General features: G+C 35.2%; 2 protein-coding genes across 3 annotated transcripts; both read left to right on the top strand.

Moving 5' to 3' along the window:
• Positions 1–5,761: 5,761 nt before the first annotated feature.
• On the top strand, positions 5,762–8,990 carry LOC6565533 (serine/threonine-protein phosphatase 2B catalytic subunit 2). The gene has a single exon (XM_001992646.3). It carries the CDS (start codon positions 6,291–6,293, stop codon positions 8,115–8,117), a length of 1,827 nt encoding a protein of 608 aa, XP_001992682.1. The 5' UTR covers positions 5,762–6,290; the 3' UTR covers positions 8,118–8,990.
• Positions 8,991–12,540: 3,550 nt separating this feature from the next.
• Positions 12,541–19,656, top strand: LOC6565534 (actin-related protein 2). 2 transcript variants are annotated; one of them, XM_032738760.2, is made up of 8 exons: positions 12,541–13,240; positions 14,874–14,984; positions 15,758–15,772; positions 17,206–17,421; positions 17,495–17,704; positions 17,780–17,929; positions 17,990–18,268; positions 18,464–19,656. In XM_032738760.2, exons 1-8 carry the CDS (start codon positions 13,193–13,195, stop codon positions 18,632–18,634), a joined length of 1,200 nt encoding a protein of 399 aa, XP_032594651.1. In that variant the 5' UTR covers positions 12,541–13,192; the 3' UTR covers positions 18,635–19,656. The 2 variants fall into 2 exon arrangements, with proteins under 2 accessions (XP_032594651.1, XP_001992683.1); XM_001992647.3 differs by lacking the exon at positions 15,758–15,772 and having other exon boundaries at positions 12,633–13,240.
• The last annotated feature ends 140 nt before the right edge of the window (positions 19,657–19,796 follow it).

Here is a 19,796-nt window from a genome sequence, read left to right on the forward strand (position 1 = left end):
AGCGGCAGAGCGAGCAAACAGAGTGCAAAGTGAAAAGTGAAAAGTGAAGCACGGATTGCAGTCGAATCTCGAATCTCAATGCAAGTGCCTTGCGCCTATTACGTATGCAATACGCAATGCAATGTAAAAAATGAGAGAAACAGCAACAATTCACTGAACTCAATTTGCATGCACAGCAAGCAGCATCACATTTGAGCCTGCGTCGCCGCCGGCGTCTGTCGAATCACTTTTTTTTATAATTAATATAATTTTAGTTATTTGTTAAAATTATACAAAAAAAATAAATATATATAAAAATATATTTATAAAAAATGTATTTTTAAAGAATGAAAAACGAGAATGGAAATTAGCAAAACTAAACATGCGAAAAAGTGTGCAAAAGTTAAATGGAAATTTCTATTAAGCTGTTATTAGTTATATTTTTTTCATTTTTTATTTTGTTAATTCATATTTTAAGTAAACAAATGTAATATTTATGCATACGAATTATAAATCAAATTGTTCTACCTTATGATGCTTATGTTTTTACTTATTGTATATTTACATACATTTATGGTTTACTACACCTTAAGTAGTTAAGTAAAATGAATTTATAATAATAAAATGCAAAAGCCTACAAAAAGGAGTGCAAGTTTTCTTAAACAAATACAAATACATTATTATTAAAATCAACAATTATAAAGATAACAAGAAAAAAACCCAACAACAAAAAAATTAAGAAAATTATTTTAAAAGAAAAACGAATGCAATAACAAAAAAGAAAAACAACAGCAACTATGTACATTTATAACTAGGTTTAAAGTTAAAGGGCTAAATGAACAAATGAATAAAACCATAACCGGTTTATTGTTGAGCGGATAGCTGCGGAAAGGGGGAATGAAACGAAAGCAAATGAAGTAAATGCAGTAAAGCAGTTAGCAAACAAACAATTAAAACAAATTAGACAAATACCTAACAATTGATAGTTGACAAGAATGTAACACAAAATGCAAACTTATAGCAATTTAAAGTACTTTATAAACATTTATACATACACACATAAACAAACGTGCATACAAACAGACGTATATGCATAAGATTTTATATACAAGCATTCATCCAAGCATTTTTGCATAGACTACAACTCTGTGCATAAATACTGAAATAACGGCAAGACGCTGGACATGATTGCAACGGCATATGGAATAGAGGTATTAGATGAAATTGAAATAGCAAAATGGGGGGAAACAGACAGATAGGCAGGCAGAACGAGAGAGAGATAGAGAGAGAGAGAGAGAGAGAGAGAGAGCGCAACAAGAAAACTAATCCTAATACCGTAGTTAAAACACATAACAATTCCGTATAACGTTGCCCCTCTTAACATACGAAATGTATATATACATGCACGCCGTAAAATCAACAATTAACAATTAAATCGAAATCGAAATCTAAATCTAATATCAAATACAGCAGAACAACCAGAAACCACGTATATATGTATAAGAATGGCATGGGTACATGGGCACATGTCCTAGACAGAGTTGGCAATACTGCGAGTGAGCGAGAGAGCGTGCGTCACAAATTCCTTATTTACCCCAGCACCTAAAAGCTGGCAACAGCTTACACAAGCCACAAACAAGCCTTTGCTTTCCACGAGCGACGCACTTTACCCATGCGCGCATTCTGTAATATAAATATATATATTTATATTTATATATATTTAAAATGTTGAGCAACCGCAGAACGATTATAAGCCCAGTTTCAGCACACACACACACACACACGCATTTTCCAAATAGTCAAAATATTAATTAAATTATGTAAGAAAACAAAATCCAGTTTTAAGCTAAGCAACACAAACAAAACAAAAATATTGATAAAAAATATTACAAAATAAACAATATACAAGAAAATCAGACAATTTACAAACATTTTCTGCATTTCAATTCCAAAAAATAATATATTTAAACAACAATAACAAATATTAATGCAGTGAGAGAAATTGCTACTATTGTTTAATATGAATAAATGAATTGATTACAAAATAAAACAAAGCCTACTTATAAAGTATGAGCAAAAAACAAACATGTACATATACATATACATGTACATACATGCTTTTCCCCTCCCTCCCCCGCCACATCCCCCTCCGCCCTTCTCTTTACATGCAATTTAGCGCGCTCTTCTAAAACAAACATAAAACAACAAGAAATTAATATTAACATTTATTAAGAAGCTAACATAAACTAAGAATACAATATATATATATATATATATATATGTTCATATGTATATATATATACATACGTATATATACAATATGTGTATATATGTATATACATACATGTATACCTAAAACCAATACTTTTATACTATATACACAGAAAAAAAACAACAAAAACTTAATACATTTCGAATCTTTTTTCCACGACTTACACTCAACCGCTCCTTAAACGCTCTTCTTGCCTCTTATTCCAATGCATATTCGCAGCATACACATCAATATTAAAAGATACATTTTTTACTGCAGCCGCAAGAAATATAAATTTACCCAAAAGAAAAGAAAAACACAAAAAAAAAAATTAAATAAATTTCAAACCGAATATAAACAATTGAAAACATCGTTACAAATCTTAAAGCAAAAATACATATATATATATATATATATATATATATATATACAACTTACACGTTTTCGATTTTTATATTCCATTATTTATTTTCTTCAGCTTCTTTTTCTGAAGCCTAAGAGATCAAATTAAAGAGAATGAGATAGAGAGAGAGAGAGAGAAAGAGAGGGAATTATTAAAATGTGCAATATTCAAAAATTATTTGAATTTAATTTTTTTGTTGCAATATACATACAAATGAAAACTGTTACGCCATTTGTCGCAATTGTTTGTAAATTAGCATAAATATTTACATACAGATGTACAATCACATTGTTTTAAACAAATAATTTAATTTATACTATTCATATATATATATATTTAATTTGGTTGATTTTCATTAATTGAAAACTTAATATAAAATTTTCATTTTGCTTACACTTCAAATTCATTTGAAAAGCTTTTGCCTACTTTTATGTGTTTGTGTGTGTGTGTGTTTGTGTGTGTATGTGGGTGTATCTGTATGTGTGTGTATTCCTGTGTGTGTGTGTGTGGTTGCTTTATTATTTTTGTTTTTATTCATAATTTATTCATGATTTACAGTAAGCTTATTTATAATTTACAACGTCTTCATTGCTACCAAGCAAAAACCAACTCCTTTTATAAGTAATATTTGTAATCTTTGTATACTTTATATAATTTTTTGATACATGTATTTTTCAACATCTACTTCCTGCCCTCGAATGCTTTAAAACTTTACACAAGAAAAACTTAAATATATATTATAAAAAGAATTAAAACTTTACCTTTTGGATAAATCAATTTAAATGCATATTTTATATATATTTAAACATTTATTTATATGCATATATATATACATATATACATAAAATAAATTTAAGTTGAAGAAACTTTGTCAAAGCAAAAAAGTTTATATACTTATACTTAAACAAAGAAAAACAAATAATATTAAAACAACATTAAAAAAAATTAATATTTAAAACAATTATAAACAAAAAGCAACAAAAACAAAACAAAAAAAAACAACACATCTAGATAAATCTCTTAAAAATTTTCAATTTTATTATTAAACGGAAAATAAATAATAAATTAACAAATTTAACAGTGAAAGCATTATTATATTATAAATTTATGAATGTATTTCAAGGGCAGATGGCTGGCAAGAAAATGCAAAATGCAAAATGCAAAATGCTAATTGCCAAATTGCAATTGTGCCGTTGTGAGAAATTATATGCAATCCAAAGAAGAACAACAAATGAATATACAAAGGGCATGAACAAATGCAGACAAAACGTTTTAACATTAAGTGAATGCAAAATAAAAATGATTATCAATGTTATTAACATAATTAATATTAACAATGCAAAAACAAAAACAAAACATTCAACAAAAAAAAATATACAAGTACCTATCCTGAGAATAAAATGCGCGCACGTTTATTATTTCCTCTAAATGTTCGTTTTAAGTAAATATTTGAATGATTTTCAGTGACCCAAGCAATAATTTTTACATTTTTAATTCAATTTGCTTAAAGCTCAAGGGCACTCCACAAAACTGATACACATTTGCTAATAAGTCTGTTTATGAAGAGTTCATGGATAAAATAATTTATTTTCCCTGAAGTAAAGACCCAAGAGGTTTTTGGCCTGATTTCTGGAGTTTTCTCACTTGAGTTTTTTCTAAGTCTTACCAATTTTTTTAGTAAGCGAGGTATGTTTCTGTTTACCCCTTAGCTGAATGCATAGAAAATTTGAAATGCTCTTTTTTATAGGCCGTAAAGCTTTCTTTCTTCGATAATTTCTTTGTTTGGAGACTCTGGCAGAAGAATGCTTAGAGTTTTGAAGTATTTATTTCAGCAGCCAACCCAACATTCTGTCCTCAGACCTCGCCACGGCTCAATTCACAGCGTCTAGCTTAGCACCGGGCTATAGAGTACACCGAAGAGAACCTTCCACCTCATGGTCTGGCAGAGACCTGACCTAACTGGGACTTTTTACCAGCCGCCTCCATATGGAGAGTATAGTCGCACTATCAGAGGTGTATACGGTTATGGAGGAAGATAACATTTCACATGATTGGACGCCGATTGGAAGTGTTAAGGAAAAATTACACAAATTGGCGTAATTCGACTGAAGATAACTTTGTTTCTTCTTTTGGTTCCGTCACTGTGTTTTGATGTGTTAAATGAATGTCAATTTTAAATAAAATTTTGCCAATGCAGGTGAAACCCAGTATTAAAAATTCGAATTTGAATTTAAAATGCGCGCCTACAATTTGTTGATGGAGATGTGCTGCTTAGATATGTTTTTAGTTAAGGCCCATCACTAACTATAGCACTAACTGGCTGCGGCTGCTACTCTCAGAAACAAGCCGTTCCGTATAATATGGGGCGGGACATGTTAACTTTATAAGAGATTGACTGTATTTTAGTATTGTAGCAGTCGAAATTATATGAAATAACTCTTCTAAACACGCCTGCTTACTTTCTTTACTCCTCACCGACTCTTTCATTTTCTTCAAGCTGTTGATCACACCATTGACATCGATTGATATCGATATCGTATTTATGTACAGAGCTGCATGTAATATTACAGATGTTATGTTAAATACGGCACTAGTAGCTTGCGACAGTATCCCGATCATAGCCGCAAGGCATGTTAGCTAGAAGGTTGCCCCCACGATTTGCGTAGAAAGAAAATGTTAAGATTCCTTACACTCTTGAGAATGCTGTAGTTTGCCGTGGACATTGGATTCGCTTTTAGAAGTACAAAATCATTTACGAGAACAGCTAATTTTACCAGTAAAAAATATAACAGTTCAAGTAAGATAATGCGAAGTTCAAAATAATATTGCCAAAGAGAAGACGCATTAATAATGCGAAAGGCAAACATAGATAACATCGATGGGATCACAAAAAATAATTATAATCGCTGTTAATTGTTGATAGGCAAATCGAATGTATATAGAAAATGTTATGTTAATTGTTGCAAAATAATCCCTAAATGCGACCACTTACGTCATCAACGAACATCTTTACGTCAGCGTGCGCTGACTTAACGTCATGCTTGGTATATTTTTGGTATTTTTGCCGGGCATTAAGCTATAGCCGGTCACGGTCACTCTGGCAGAATATCAATAAAAATAAAGGAAAGGGAGGGGGAGCTGAAAATTCCATTGAGAAGCGAAAAAAAAGTTACAAGAGAGAAATTACGACGTCTGCAGAGCACCAGCAACAGCAGCAGTAGCAGCCAAAACGAACTCAAAATATAAATACAAATTGTGAATATACACACATTGTTGTGTGTTACAGCAGCAGCAGCAGCAGCAACAACAGCAGCCAGATAACTTTCCAAAATACCGAAAGGCTGACAACGCGATAAAGCGGCTAACAACAACAACAACAGCAGCAGCAGCAAAAACAACAACAGCAGTAGCAACAACAACAGCAGCAGTAGCAGTCGTAGAAGCAAAGCCAAAAGCAAAAGTCGAAAAAGTGCAAGTGTGGTTGGCCAACGTGCCTCTCTCTCTCTCTCTCTCTCTGTGTGTGTGTGTGCGTGAGTGTGTGTGTGTGTGTAGTGCAGCAGACGGCTCACACTAGGAACCGCTCACCCAGCGTGGGCGCCAGCAACAGCAGCTCGAGCAGCATCTGCATCCGTATCCGCATCCGCATTGGCTGCAAGCATGTCTTCGAATAATCAATCGAGTGCTCAAGTGGCAACAAGTGCCAGCCAACGGGGTGGCAACTCCACGGACGGCACAGACACTCAACATGGCAGCACTACCAACACCACCAACACCAGCAGCAGCAGCAGCAACAATGCCAATTCCAATGCCAATTCCAATACGAATACCAATTCCAATACGAATACGAACGCGAATGCTTCGTCGGCGGGCAATGCGACAACGGGCAGCAACAGCGGCAGCAACTCGAATGCGGCCAACGCTGGCCACGAGAGTCCCACGCACAGGGCGCATGGCGGGCACGCAGCTGTCAACACCAAGGAGCGAGTCGTGGACAGCGTCCCGTTTCCACCCAGTCACAAACTGACGCTGGCCGAGGTGTTCGATCCGCGCAGCGGCAAACCGAATCACGATCTGCTCAAACAGCACTTCATCCTGGAGGGTCGCATCGAGGAAGCGCCGGCACTGCGTATCATCCAGGAGGGCGCCGCTCTGCTGCGGCACGAGAAGACAATGATTGATATTGAGGCGCCGGTGACTGTCTGCGGCGATATTCACGGCCAGTTCTATGATCTCATGAAGCTCTTTGAGGTTGGCGGATCGCCGGCAACAACAAAATATCTGTTCCTTGGCGACTATGTGGACCGGGGCTACTTTAGCATTGAGTGCGTCCTCTATTTGTGGTCGCTGAAGATCACGTATCCGCAGACGCTGTTCCTGCTGCGCGGCAACCACGAGTGCCGGCATCTGACCGAGTACTTCACCTTCAAGCAGGAGTGCAAGATCAAGTACTCGGAGCGCGTGTACGACGCGTGCATGGATGCGTTCGATTGCCTGCCGCTGGCGGCGCTCATGAACCAGCAGTTCCTCTGCGTGCACGGCGGCCTCTCGCCCGAGATACACGAGCTGGAGGACATTAGGCGGCTCGATAGATTCAAGGAGCCGCCCGCCTTTGGCCCCATGTGCGACTTGCTGTGGTCCGATCCGCTCGAGGACTTCGGCAACGAGAAGAACTCGGACTTCTACACGCACAACTCGGTGCGCGGCTGTTCGTATTTCTACAGCTACGCCGCCTGCTGCGACTTCCTGCAGAACAACAACCTGCTGTCGATCATACGGGCGCACGAGGCACAGGACGCCGGCTACCGCATGTACCGTAAGAGCCAGACCACCGGTTTTCCCTCGCTGATCACCATCTTCTCGGCGCCCAATTATCTGGACGTGTACAACAACAAGGCGGCGGTTCTCAAGTACGAGAACAACGTGATGAACATCCGGCAGTTCAATTGCTCGCCGCATCCCTACTGGCTTCCCAACTTCATGGACGTGTTCACCTGGTCGCTGCCCTTTGTCGGCGAGAAGGTCACCGAGATGCTGGTGAACGTGCTGAACATCTGCTCCGACGATGAGCTCATGACCGAGGAGAGCGAGGAGCCGCTCTCGGACGATGAGGCGGCGCTGCGCAAGGAGGTCATACGCAACAAGATACGCGCCATTGGCAAAATGGCGCGCGTCTTCTCCGTGCTGCGCGAGGAGTCGGAGTCAGTGCTGCAGCTGAAGGGACTGACGCCGACGGGCGCCCTGCCCTTGGGCGCCCTATCCGGTGGCAAGCAATCTCTCAAGAATGCCATGCAGGGCTTCTCACCCAATCACAAGATTACCTCGTTCGCGGAGGCCAAGGGACTCGATGCGGTCAACGAGCGGATGCCGCCCCGTCGCGATCAGGCGCCCACGCCCAGCGACGATCACCAGCATCCGCATCCACATTCGCATCCACATCCACATCAGCATCACAGTCAAGGCAACAACGGAGCGGCGCATGGCTAAACATGGCAAACAAGGATCGCAACCATGGCAACGACGTGGAGGGCGACAACGGGAGCGGGAGACGGCAGCTTTTCTGTGTGAGCACCGATCTCGATCGGTATTCGGTATTCGGTATTCAATCAAATGTCTGTTGCTGAAGATATGAGATGTGATGTGATGTGTTGTGGAGATTTTGTTGTGTTTGTTGTGGGTGTTGATGTCGTATATTGGATTGGGTGTTGACTCTGCGCCCCGACCACATTCTGAGCAGGACGCGCGACTCTCTCTCTCTCACATACGCACATCACACACATACACATTCACACACTCACATTCACACGCACACACACATTCACACACACCCATTCACACACACACACACACACATACACACACAGAGATGCAGATGCAGACGCACGCGAGTATATAATATTAACATATAATATCTACATATGAACATTATAAAGTTGCAAAGATTTGTCGTTTTAGCTAAAGCATCATTCGTAATACTGTAATAGACAAATACATACTTACATTTATAATAAGCAAGAAGGTCAAAAGCAAGGCAACAATAATGGAGCACACTTGGATCGATCGATCGATCGATCAGAATAGAAACCGGAACATGTCACGTGGCAAACTCAATTCTCAAATCTCACACGTATGAAATTTGTAACAGAAGAGTAGAGCTGCCCGGCGCAGGAGCGGAGAACTCGTCTCGCCCCCTGATGGGGTATATTTAGACAGGACAGGATAGATATTACAGTCAGTTGATGCATTGAATACTTTTGCTAGCGCTAGATTCCCCAATTCCTTTTCCGAAGTAAAAACCGAAACTTATCTTAAGCCTGTATGTATAATAAATTACCAGCAAAAACAAAAAAAAAAAAAAAAAAAAAATAACGGAAAAAAAAAAACAGAAAACAAAAAAAACATTAAATCCAAACGAAAATAGCGCTAATTTGTTCAAAACATTTAGCAGCGCCAAAAAGAAGCGTACATATTAATTAATTAATTAATGAGAGCAGAAAAAAAAGTAAAATAAAATTAACATAAAGGAATACATGCATACTTACATAATTAAATATATACATACATGCATACAAACATATATTTAAATAATAATAATAACAGTGACGACGATGAACTCAAAACCAAACTGTGCAAACTAAAACACAACACAACAAAATGTTTTTTGAAGTTCTGAACACACATTGTAATTGACATGATGAACCATTTGATGAAACCATTTGCAATATGTGCCGCAATAGTCCACAAATGTTCCTTATACAATTTACTACATGCATACAAACATACTTATATATATACTTACGTACATAGCTTATACACATACATATATATGTATATATATATATATATATATATTTGTTTGTCTATAATTAAATGCTGTTTTAAATGCTGAATTGTTTCCTAATATAACTTAACTTAACATTTGATTCTATGTGTGATGTTTTTTAATTTACTGTGTTCGTTATTTGCGTAGCTAAACATTTTCATTTGTTTTCTTTACCCCACTGTGTACAATACTAGCTAATAATTCCAGACTTTACAAAACAAAAACAAAAACAACAAAAAAAATACCATTTAAACATATTTGCAATTTTAAGCGAAAGCAAAAACATCTAGGCATTGCATTTTAACTATTTAATTGATAAAAAAAAGGGCTTTAGAATTAACCCTCACAGAGAAATAATACTAAAAAAAAAATTATTATCCTTAAATATCACAAATCAAATATTTAACTAACATATTCTTAAAGAAAAACCCCTAAAAAAAACCTAAATACATATGTATGACTCCATCTAAAAATTAACATAATTTTCCAACTATTATTTTTGTTAAACAAAATATAAACATAAACAAAAATCAAAGCAAAAACATTTTATAACCATAGCCTTCTTTTGTTTGTATGACGTAATTTAAGATTAATTTGTTTTTTTTTTTTTGTTTAAATCAATTACGACCTTTTTGTTCTTTTGTTTTTAAATAATAGCAAAATATACAACATTTTTACGAAATTTCAATCGCAGAAATTGAAAGAGTTTCACTTGGTAAAAAATAGGGAAGCACGCACAACATTTCTTATATTATATACTAATCTGTTGATATATGCATATAACAATAACCTCAAGAGCAACAGTCTACCCAATTAGTAAGATAAGAAATATAAATCGTTAAACCACCATTTACAAATTATGCACAATACATCTATTTACAAATACTGTATAAATTCAAGTGAAAAAATAATAAGCTTTTTACATGCACATTTGCAGAATGTCGAAACCGATACCGAAACTTTTTCTATACTTCGAACTGAAAATGATTTACTTGTGCCATGCTAGAACTCAAGAAACTCTTAAATATATGTAAATCACGTTAGCTAATTTTTCAATTAAAAACAAATGCATAATTAACGATTGTTATCAGGGGCCACGAGGTGAACAAAATATCTTAAGCTTATTTCCTATTTTTGATTATACGATAAATATAACGATAAAAGAATTGTTTTGAATTTTTCAATTACATAATACAAATCAAGGGCATAAGTAATACACATGTATATTAACTGATAAAAAGAAAATAGATATATATATAAATGTATACATATATATATATATACATATATATATATAAATATATGCATTTTCCATCTGGAAACAGTCTGATCTGAACCAGAATCAAGATAAAAACTTTCATTTTGCGGTCCCTGATTATAACTAAGAGAAGATATATTCAAACTATAAATTGTATACAATATATGAATGAAATGTTAAAGCCACACAAACAAATGCCTCATAATCATTGTTTGTCTTGTTAATATTTGAAACAATGTTTACTTAACCTTTAACATTTGATTCTCTTTCTTTGGCACTGCTGTTTATTTTATTTTTTATTTTTAGCTTGAAAACTGCTAATTCTAATTAATAAACACACACTAAAATACTAATAATAATATGTAAAGACATACAAATTGTTTTAATCTTAAAGTTAGTGAATTATGTACTTGTCGAATTAACTCTAGCATACGCATATATAAACAATACAAACCGATTACTAATTTAAAAGCTACATTTTTTTACACACATACAACAATTTTGTTACAGTGTTTTGTGTTTATTCCGCTTATAAATGATGTGCTTAAACTGTTTTGCTAACGTGCAAAAACTTAAAAAGAAAAAACATTGAAAACAAATTTTTTTAAAAATTGTAAAACAGGAATAGTAAATCAAACACCAATTCATACTGGACGTGTTATAAGATTGATACATGAATTATAATCTGTGGACGGCATTGGCTGACGAGTTCATGTCTTAAATATAAAAAGGAAGCTAGCTGTAATAACTGTAGTAAATACATATATAAACAGTTCCGGCTATTGTCAATCAATTCTAACTTAATTATACAACTCGCTTCTCAATTCAACAAGTCTCACGTCTGTTCCATTTACAAGTATTAACCATAAATACTTATGTACCACTAAAAATCATTTATTGTCCATGGTTAAGGCGACTACGACTCAAATTTCGTGCAATTTTATACACACACAAACACACACAGATACATATACATGCACACAAATGTTTGTTGTGTATAGATTTTGATAAGTCTCAAGACCATACAATTAAATACATTATACAATTACAAATTCATGGAACGACCACAAAAGAACTATGCAGAATCATAATGAAAACTGATTCAATAACTAAAATACAGAATGAAAATTAGTGCAGCATTTGCACATGAAAGAATACAATTGTATGTGAAAACAGCAAATATATATATAGATTATATATATATATATATCTAAGACATTTCGCCTCTTAAAGCAATTCTAAAGAAAACAAATTATATATACATACATATTATATAAACCAATAAAATAAATTGTCGCGACTCTCCGCATGCTCGTTCTTCTATTTATCTTTTTTCCCGCTTCTGGTGATAAATTTAAAAGTGCCGCTGAAATTGTTTTCCGTGGTGCGTGTAGGTGCAGGTGCTTGATAAATATATCGATATTTTCGATAGATTTTAAAGATTTTAAATTAAAATACTTTATTTTTAAATATTTACTACTAATCAAAGCAAATAAATTAGTAAAAAATGTCGCAAAGCTAATCATGTATATTTACCTAATGAACGTTGGATTAATAAGTACGATAACTTATACGATAGGATATATTTGCTTTTGCTCGTATGCCTCTGATCAATTTAAATTTATATTATATTTCTTACCAATAAAAGCAAATAAATTAATAAAGAATTTTCCACAGCTTATCATTGAAATTTTCAAAAAAAATTCCAAAAATATATAATTGTTTGTTAATCGAAATTCGCTAATGCGGATATTGGCTATGCAGCCCTGGAAATAAGCGATAAGTTCGATACATCGATATTTACAAGTCAACTCTACGTCCGTGCGTGCGTGTGTGTGTGTGTGTATATTTTGTCGTGACTTGTGCCGCCGAGAAATTGAAATTTTAAGCGTTTTCAATTCTTTTCCCATATATCAATTGAAATTAACAGATTTCGCTAGCATTATATTATTAAAAAAGTGTGCCCAAATACATAGATTAGCGCAGAACGTACGCAAACACGAGAAGAGAGCGGGAGAGCGTCAAACCAAGAGAACAGCCCGCCCGCGTGCCTATACATGTTGTATGCGTGTGTGTGTGTGTGTGTGTATGTGTGTGTTTAACTTAGCTTGCGTATGCGTATGAATGGAGCGGGCATGTTATGTCTGTGAATGTGTGTGTTGTACGGTTGGTTGGAAATTGTGTGATTAACTGCAGTCGTCGATAGTCATTATTATATTACTACATAGTCGAGCTGAATCAACTGTGCCGGTGGCACCAGCAACAATTGCACTCATTTCCACTCAACGGCATTTTTAACCGTTAAAACAACAACAATAAAACAACAGCAGTCAGCCACAAGAGCAGCGCAAACACTAAAAAAGAATTAACCAACACCCACGACGACAACAACAACTACAAGAACAACAAGCGGCAGATCAGCGTTAAAGCAACAATCGTGGAGAATTCCAATTGTAGTCGGTAGTTGGATTGGAGCAGAAAATGGATAGCAAGGGTCGCAAAGTTATTGTCTGTGATAACGGCACCGGGGTATGTATTCCATTTATCCACATTCTCACATACATCTCACAGATAGCCAGTCACTCGACTCATTGGGTGACACACATTTTGCTTGTTGTTGTATTTGGTTGTAGGTTAAACACTGATTTTTTTCTCTTTTACCATGCAGGGGCGTTGTCGTTAAGGGGTATGGGGAAGGGGGGATTTGCAGCTGGGCTATCTGCACCATGACTCGAAACTATATTCTTAAGATGGGATATTTATGTACAATGTATATGAATATATACAAATGTGTTCATGTATGTGTGTAAAAGGCGCTTTAGTCATTGTTACAAGCTGCGTCGGCAGGCAGAATTACTCACCGCAGCCAATCAAACGATACGCACACACTCACACACACACAAAGCAAAATAGGAATGAAAAAAAAAAAAATTATTTATGAAAAAAGAGCGCAATTTCCAACACAAACAGCAACAATGAGAGGAATATCGTTTCCAATCTTATTCCTTATCGCGGCTAAAGAAATTTGTTTGTGATTACGCTTCTCTTTGATAAATGCACATAATATATATATATATATGTATATATGAGTAAATGTGCAAAATTCTGTTATGAACATTTTTTAAGCAAAAACCGCCAATCAAACTGTTAGCCAAATTAACTAAAATACTTTGTTCACAGATACATAAATATATATTTAGACAATGCGTTTAGCTTGAGCACCTGCGCTGCCACAGAAATTAATTGAAGAGTCAATCAACGACCCCCATTGGAACATCAACTCCGCCGGTACCAATTTAATGTCAGTACGCTTTTTGCTCGTGAACTTCCTCCTTGGTTTGGGGGGCTGCCTACCTAAGGGTTCTTCCGTTCTTGCGTTCTTCTGGTCACCCGTGGTGCCAAAAATCAAGTCTCCAGTCACGCCTCGTATCTGAAGAGTACTACCAATTTAAGATCAGAAACAGTTATGGGTTGATGATCCGACAGAGAGATGAGACTCCTTGTTCATATTACCATTTCCGAATCTGTCTAATTTGTTACTTTATTTTTAGTAAGCTCAAGGCTTCTGTCTATGACTACTAAAATGAAGGACTGGGATAGAGGATATCTACTAGCTGAGCTCTCCATTCTTGATCGCTAGAATAGAATTGTCAAGAACATTTTGTTCAGCATTCAGCACATGGCAAGAAACCATGTTTGGAATAGTTAATGGTTTTTTTTTTGTGTGTAAACAAAATTGTTTATCATTAGATTTCTTACTTGTGTAGAATTACTATTAGGTTTGTTTGTTTTAACTAAAGCTAAAAAATATTGCATAGAGATTAAAGTCAAAGATTAAATTTAACTGTAAATCAAAATTTTTTGGAAAATATTGCCCAAAATATGTTTTAACACGTACATATAAAAATTACCATGACAATTGAACAACGTTAATACAATTAAACTATGTGTGAAGCGCACGAAACACGATTTAATGGAGTAGTTCTGTTGTAATGGATCAAAATATTTACGTTGTGATATTGGGAAATGTTCTGATGCCTGACAAATGTAATGAAATGCCTTTAAAATTGTGTAATTGAAATTGGGAACAGATCTTAATATGTATATATATATATATATTTACATACAAAAATCTAATATATTTTCTATTTCTCATTAATAGTTCGTAAAATGCGGCTATGCTGGCAGCAATTTTCCCGCGCACATTTTCCCCTCGATGGTTGGCAGGCCGATAATACGAGCGGTCAATAAAATTGGTGACATCGAAGTGAAGGTATGAGAAGCGTATTTACCAACTAGCACACACGCACACCTCTAATTACACACATACACATACATATTCTATGAAAACAAATTCAAATAGACATATGCACAGCAGGTCCATAATCTACTCGTAATAACTAAGTATATACTACATAGATAAATACATAATTACATGAACACTGGCATTAGTGAAAACCATAGCTTTTAGCCGCACCATACTCACCATGTATGTGTTCATCATTCATCATTCATCATTACATCGTTACATCGTTACAATCTTGTTCTTGACTTCATTTTGTGATGTTTATGTTGAATATGAAAACACATACATTTAATATTGATTTATCACTTTATTTTTTTACCCACCATAAATTCATTTGCTCCCATGCATTACAACAATAATTGCAGTTTGTATTCAATTGCTGCAACATCAACATAATTGTATTAAGTATCTTTGGTTTGGTGTTGGTATTTGATTTTCAAATATATATTTTTTTGTTTATATTTCTCTTAATGCATTAGCTTAAGGTCTTTCGAGTGCTTTATACATTCCAGATACAAAAAATACATACAAAAAGTAGATACACATATTTATTGGTCAGTTTTGAAATTGAATACTACATTATACTAAGTATTAATTTTAGCTTATTCACAAAATATTATACAAAAAAAAAAGACAAAAACAAAAAACAAAAAAGGTAAATCTTTCGGTTTTTAATATTCTTATACATTTTTTCTGTTCTTTTTTTTTACATATTTTTTTTGAAAACAAATATTTTACAGGATTTACATGTCGATGTAAGTCAAGTTTTATAGTTTACACAATACAAAAATAAAAAAGCAAAGCGAATATTTAGCTTCAAATGTCTTTTTTTTTCTTTTTTTTTTGCAAAATAAATTATACCGAAAATCTGTAAACAGAGTTTCTCAATTTTCCGAAACTCAATTCCATTTTGTACTGTGCACGAATTGCACACGCCAGCAAACTAACTAACTAGTCTAGAGATCGCACTTGTAAATATAGTATTCCTTTATTCAAAATCACATTTGAAAAGCTAAACATTCAATTTGTTTTTTTCTTTTTTCATTTTTCAAATTCTTTCACTAGAATACATTTGTAATACGATTCTTAACAAGCTTAAAGTTTTCGTTGTTGTTGTTCTTGTTGCTGTTGTTTTTATTTATTTATTTTTTCATTCGATTGCATTTAATACTGTTATGCTATTTTATTTATGTATCTATTTGTATGTCTGTCTTCGCACCTGAATATATACATACACATACGCTATGTACAAACACAATTAGTAGTGCTTAAGATCGAACTTATGGTCAGTGTGCAGATAGAAAAACAATTTGGCCTCATGCAGATATCATTCATGTTTCGCTTGTGAAACTAAGACCAGATAAGTGAGAGATTTTTAAATATTATTTACAAAAGAAATAAAGAGAATTGAAATGCGGCATATATAATATTTTCCAATTTCCACACACACGTCTACAGTTCATTTCTGTGAGTCATGTGTGAACATTACTCACCTTCATTTGGAAATTTTTAAACACTCTTCCGGCATTACTGCATCAGAATGTTTCCCAAAGTATTTTTACTTTGAAAATTAAAGAGATGAAGCACTTCCATTAACGGTTTTTGCTCGATATCGAACTATATCTGGCGGCATTTAAAGACAAAACCGAAAATATCTCGAAATGCTTTGTGGCTGTTGCACTTTAATTTCTGTTTGTGTGCGAATCGCTTTGCGTTGCAAATCTATCAAAACTATTTTGTTGTACTTTCTGTTCAGTGCATGTATAAGTAGCTAGCTTATTTTTTTGTAGAATGTGTATTACTATTTAAATTTCTAACGCTTAATAAAAAAAAGCGAATTGATAACGCAAAGTTCTCTTTTGAGCGACTCTTGCGTTGGCGTTCGTTTAATCGTCTTATATTGATCGTTACTTGTTACTCGTTACTCGTTGCTCGTTACACGTTGTTAGTTACTTGTTTGTTATTTTCAATTTTTCAATTTGTTAAGCATTTGTAATTTATTTTCTTATAGTCCTTTGTCCTTAGTCCCGCCTGTTTAGCGCCTAAGTGTGTTGGCATCTTAACGAGATGAACTAACTCTAATCCCTTTAACGATTAAGCGATGTTTAAATCGAACAATGTACTAAACAACGCCATGCAAAATGCGCCAATTGCATTGATATTAAACAATTTGTATGCCCATTTACAGGATCTTATGGTTGGAGATGAAGCCTCACAGCTGCGCTCACTGCTCGAGGTATCCTATCCCATGGAAAATGGAGTTGTTCGGAATTGGGACGATATGTGTCATGTGTGGGATTATACGTTTGGCCCTAAGAAAATGGACATTGATCCGACGAATACAAAAATATTGCTGACAGAGCCCCCAATGAATCCCACAAAGAATCGTGAGAAAATGATCGAGGTATTTTACATAGTGTCAATGGTCTCCATTGGTCCATATAATATAATCCATTCGCTTTTACTCACACTCACAGGTGATGTTTGAGAAATACGGGTTCGATTCAACGTACATTGCCATACAGGCAGTACTTACACTGTATGCCCAGGGTCTCATATCTGGTGTGGTTATCGATTCAGGCGACGGCGTAACGCATATTTGCCCAGTTTACGAGGAGTTCTCGTTGCCACATTTGACGAGGCGTCTGGATATTGCTGGTCGTGATATAACGCGCTATTTGATTAAGGTATTAAGAGATTTTAGCCAGACTTGTGGCCTTACTTATTCTACTTATTTATTGTCAAATTCTTGATTTGTACAGTTACTGTTACTACGTGGCTATGCCTTTAATCATTCCGCTGACTTTGAAACGGTGCGCATCATGAAGGAGAAACTCTGCTACATTGGCTACGACATTGAAATGGAGCAACGTTTGGCACTTGAGACCACAGTGCTTGTGGAGTCTTATACGGTATGTATTGACTGCAGTTCAGCTCATTATTTCACATGTAAATCGTGTATTTCAATTCAGTTACCCGATGGCCGTGTCATTAAAGTGGGTGGCGAGCGTTTTGAGGCACCTGAGGCGCTATTCCAACCGCATTTAATAAACGTTGAAGGACCCGGCATTGCGGAATTGGCCTTCAACACAATACAAGCAGCGGACATCGATATACGTCCCGAGCTTTATAAGCACATAGTGCTCTCTGGTGGCTCAACCATGTATCCGGGGCTACCAAGTCGTCTGGAGCGTGAAATTAAGCAGCTGTATCTGGAGCGCGTTCTCAAAAACGACACGGAGAAACTGGCGGTATGTGGACTAACTAAATGTGCTTACTTTTGATACCCTGCACCCAAGTCGCTTAGTGAAATTGTAATTGGTTAAAAGTTGATTTCTTGATGAGAAGGAGCGGTTGTTGGGTATCGGGTGGCATCTTCAGATCGGTCACTCTCGGCTCTGTAGAGCTATTAATGGGTTTTAATGATTTCCCTTTTCTTATTTAAGAAATTCAAAATACGCATTGAAGATCCACCGCGTCGCAAAGATATGGTATTCATTGGCGGCGCTGTATTGGCTGAGGTAACGAAAGATCGAGATGGCTTCTGGATGTCCAAACAGGAGTATCAGGAACAGGGTCTGAAAGTGCTGCAGAAACTGCAAAAGATCAGCAACTAAACAACAATGGCAACAACACAAACATCAATAACATCAAAAGCTAATTGGAACGATTATTGTTTGACACAAAAGCATTATTTGTTTTTGCATTTGCAAATGCAATTCTTAAGTTATTATTCATAGCCTTTTGATAAGCGATACAGAGATTAAGAGAATGAGACGGAGATAGAGAAAGACATATATAGAGAGAGAGCGGGAGAGTTAATTAGTGATCAGTGCTTACCACATTGTGAGTGGTTATAACTGCGAATGCGAATGCGAATGCAGCGGGCATAATGTTTATGTTCACTTCTTGCTTCTTTTGTAAAACCTCCTTCTTCCAAGTTTCCAAGTTACATACATATATTTGTATATGTACAGAGTTCGAGCGTACTTTTCACACGCCAATCATCTGTCAATGCTTTATTAGAATTGTAGCCAAAGTCTGGCTCCGATTTTGTAAGCAACTGTCATCTGAAATGTAATTGTGTTCACCTACTATTAATATTTTTATGATTCTTTTGTTTCCATTTCCCTTTTTTTTTTTTACTAAATATATACATGTATGCATAGTTTGTATTGATATTTTTGTAAACAAGTATATTTCATTTGTACTATAGCCAATAGAAAGAAGTATTTTCATGTATCCTTTTCAAAAAACAAAAAAAAAACAAAACAAAAAAAAAAACAACAAAAAAAGAGTATTAATCAAGTCTGGGCAAGATGCTTATAGTTATAGCAGAAATTGCAGCGATTTTAAATCGTCTGGGCTTTTGTGTGTGTGCGAAAGAGAAGGAGACAATGAGTGAGCTGTATAGTTTAAAGTGAGATAAATACATACATAAATACATACATGCATAGAAAATGATTTGTGCTAACTTAGTTAGTTGCCTGCAGCTGCGTTTGCTAGTTCATATTGCAATAAATGACTGCCCATAATATTTAAATCAATAAATCATATATAAATCAAACAAACAAAACACAAACTGTTCCATTGTGCATATTATTAAATGCAATAAACCGTAATTGTGAGTCGAAGAAGACTTGAACATTTTGTCATCATTTCATTTGGCCACAACTCAAACAAATGCAATTAAATATGGGATGCACGTTTTGCGTTTGTAATTATTGTGATTATAAAAAATGACTTTTATACAGCAAAATCAACAACAACAACGACTTA

This window comes from Drosophila grimshawi, unplaced genomic scaffold (genome assembly GCF_018153295.1).
Source record: "Drosophila grimshawi isolate 15287-2541.00 unplaced genomic scaffold, ASM1815329v1 contig_848, whole genome shotgun sequence".
NCBI lineage: Eukaryota > Metazoa > Arthropoda > Insecta > Diptera > Drosophilidae > Drosophila > Drosophila grimshawi.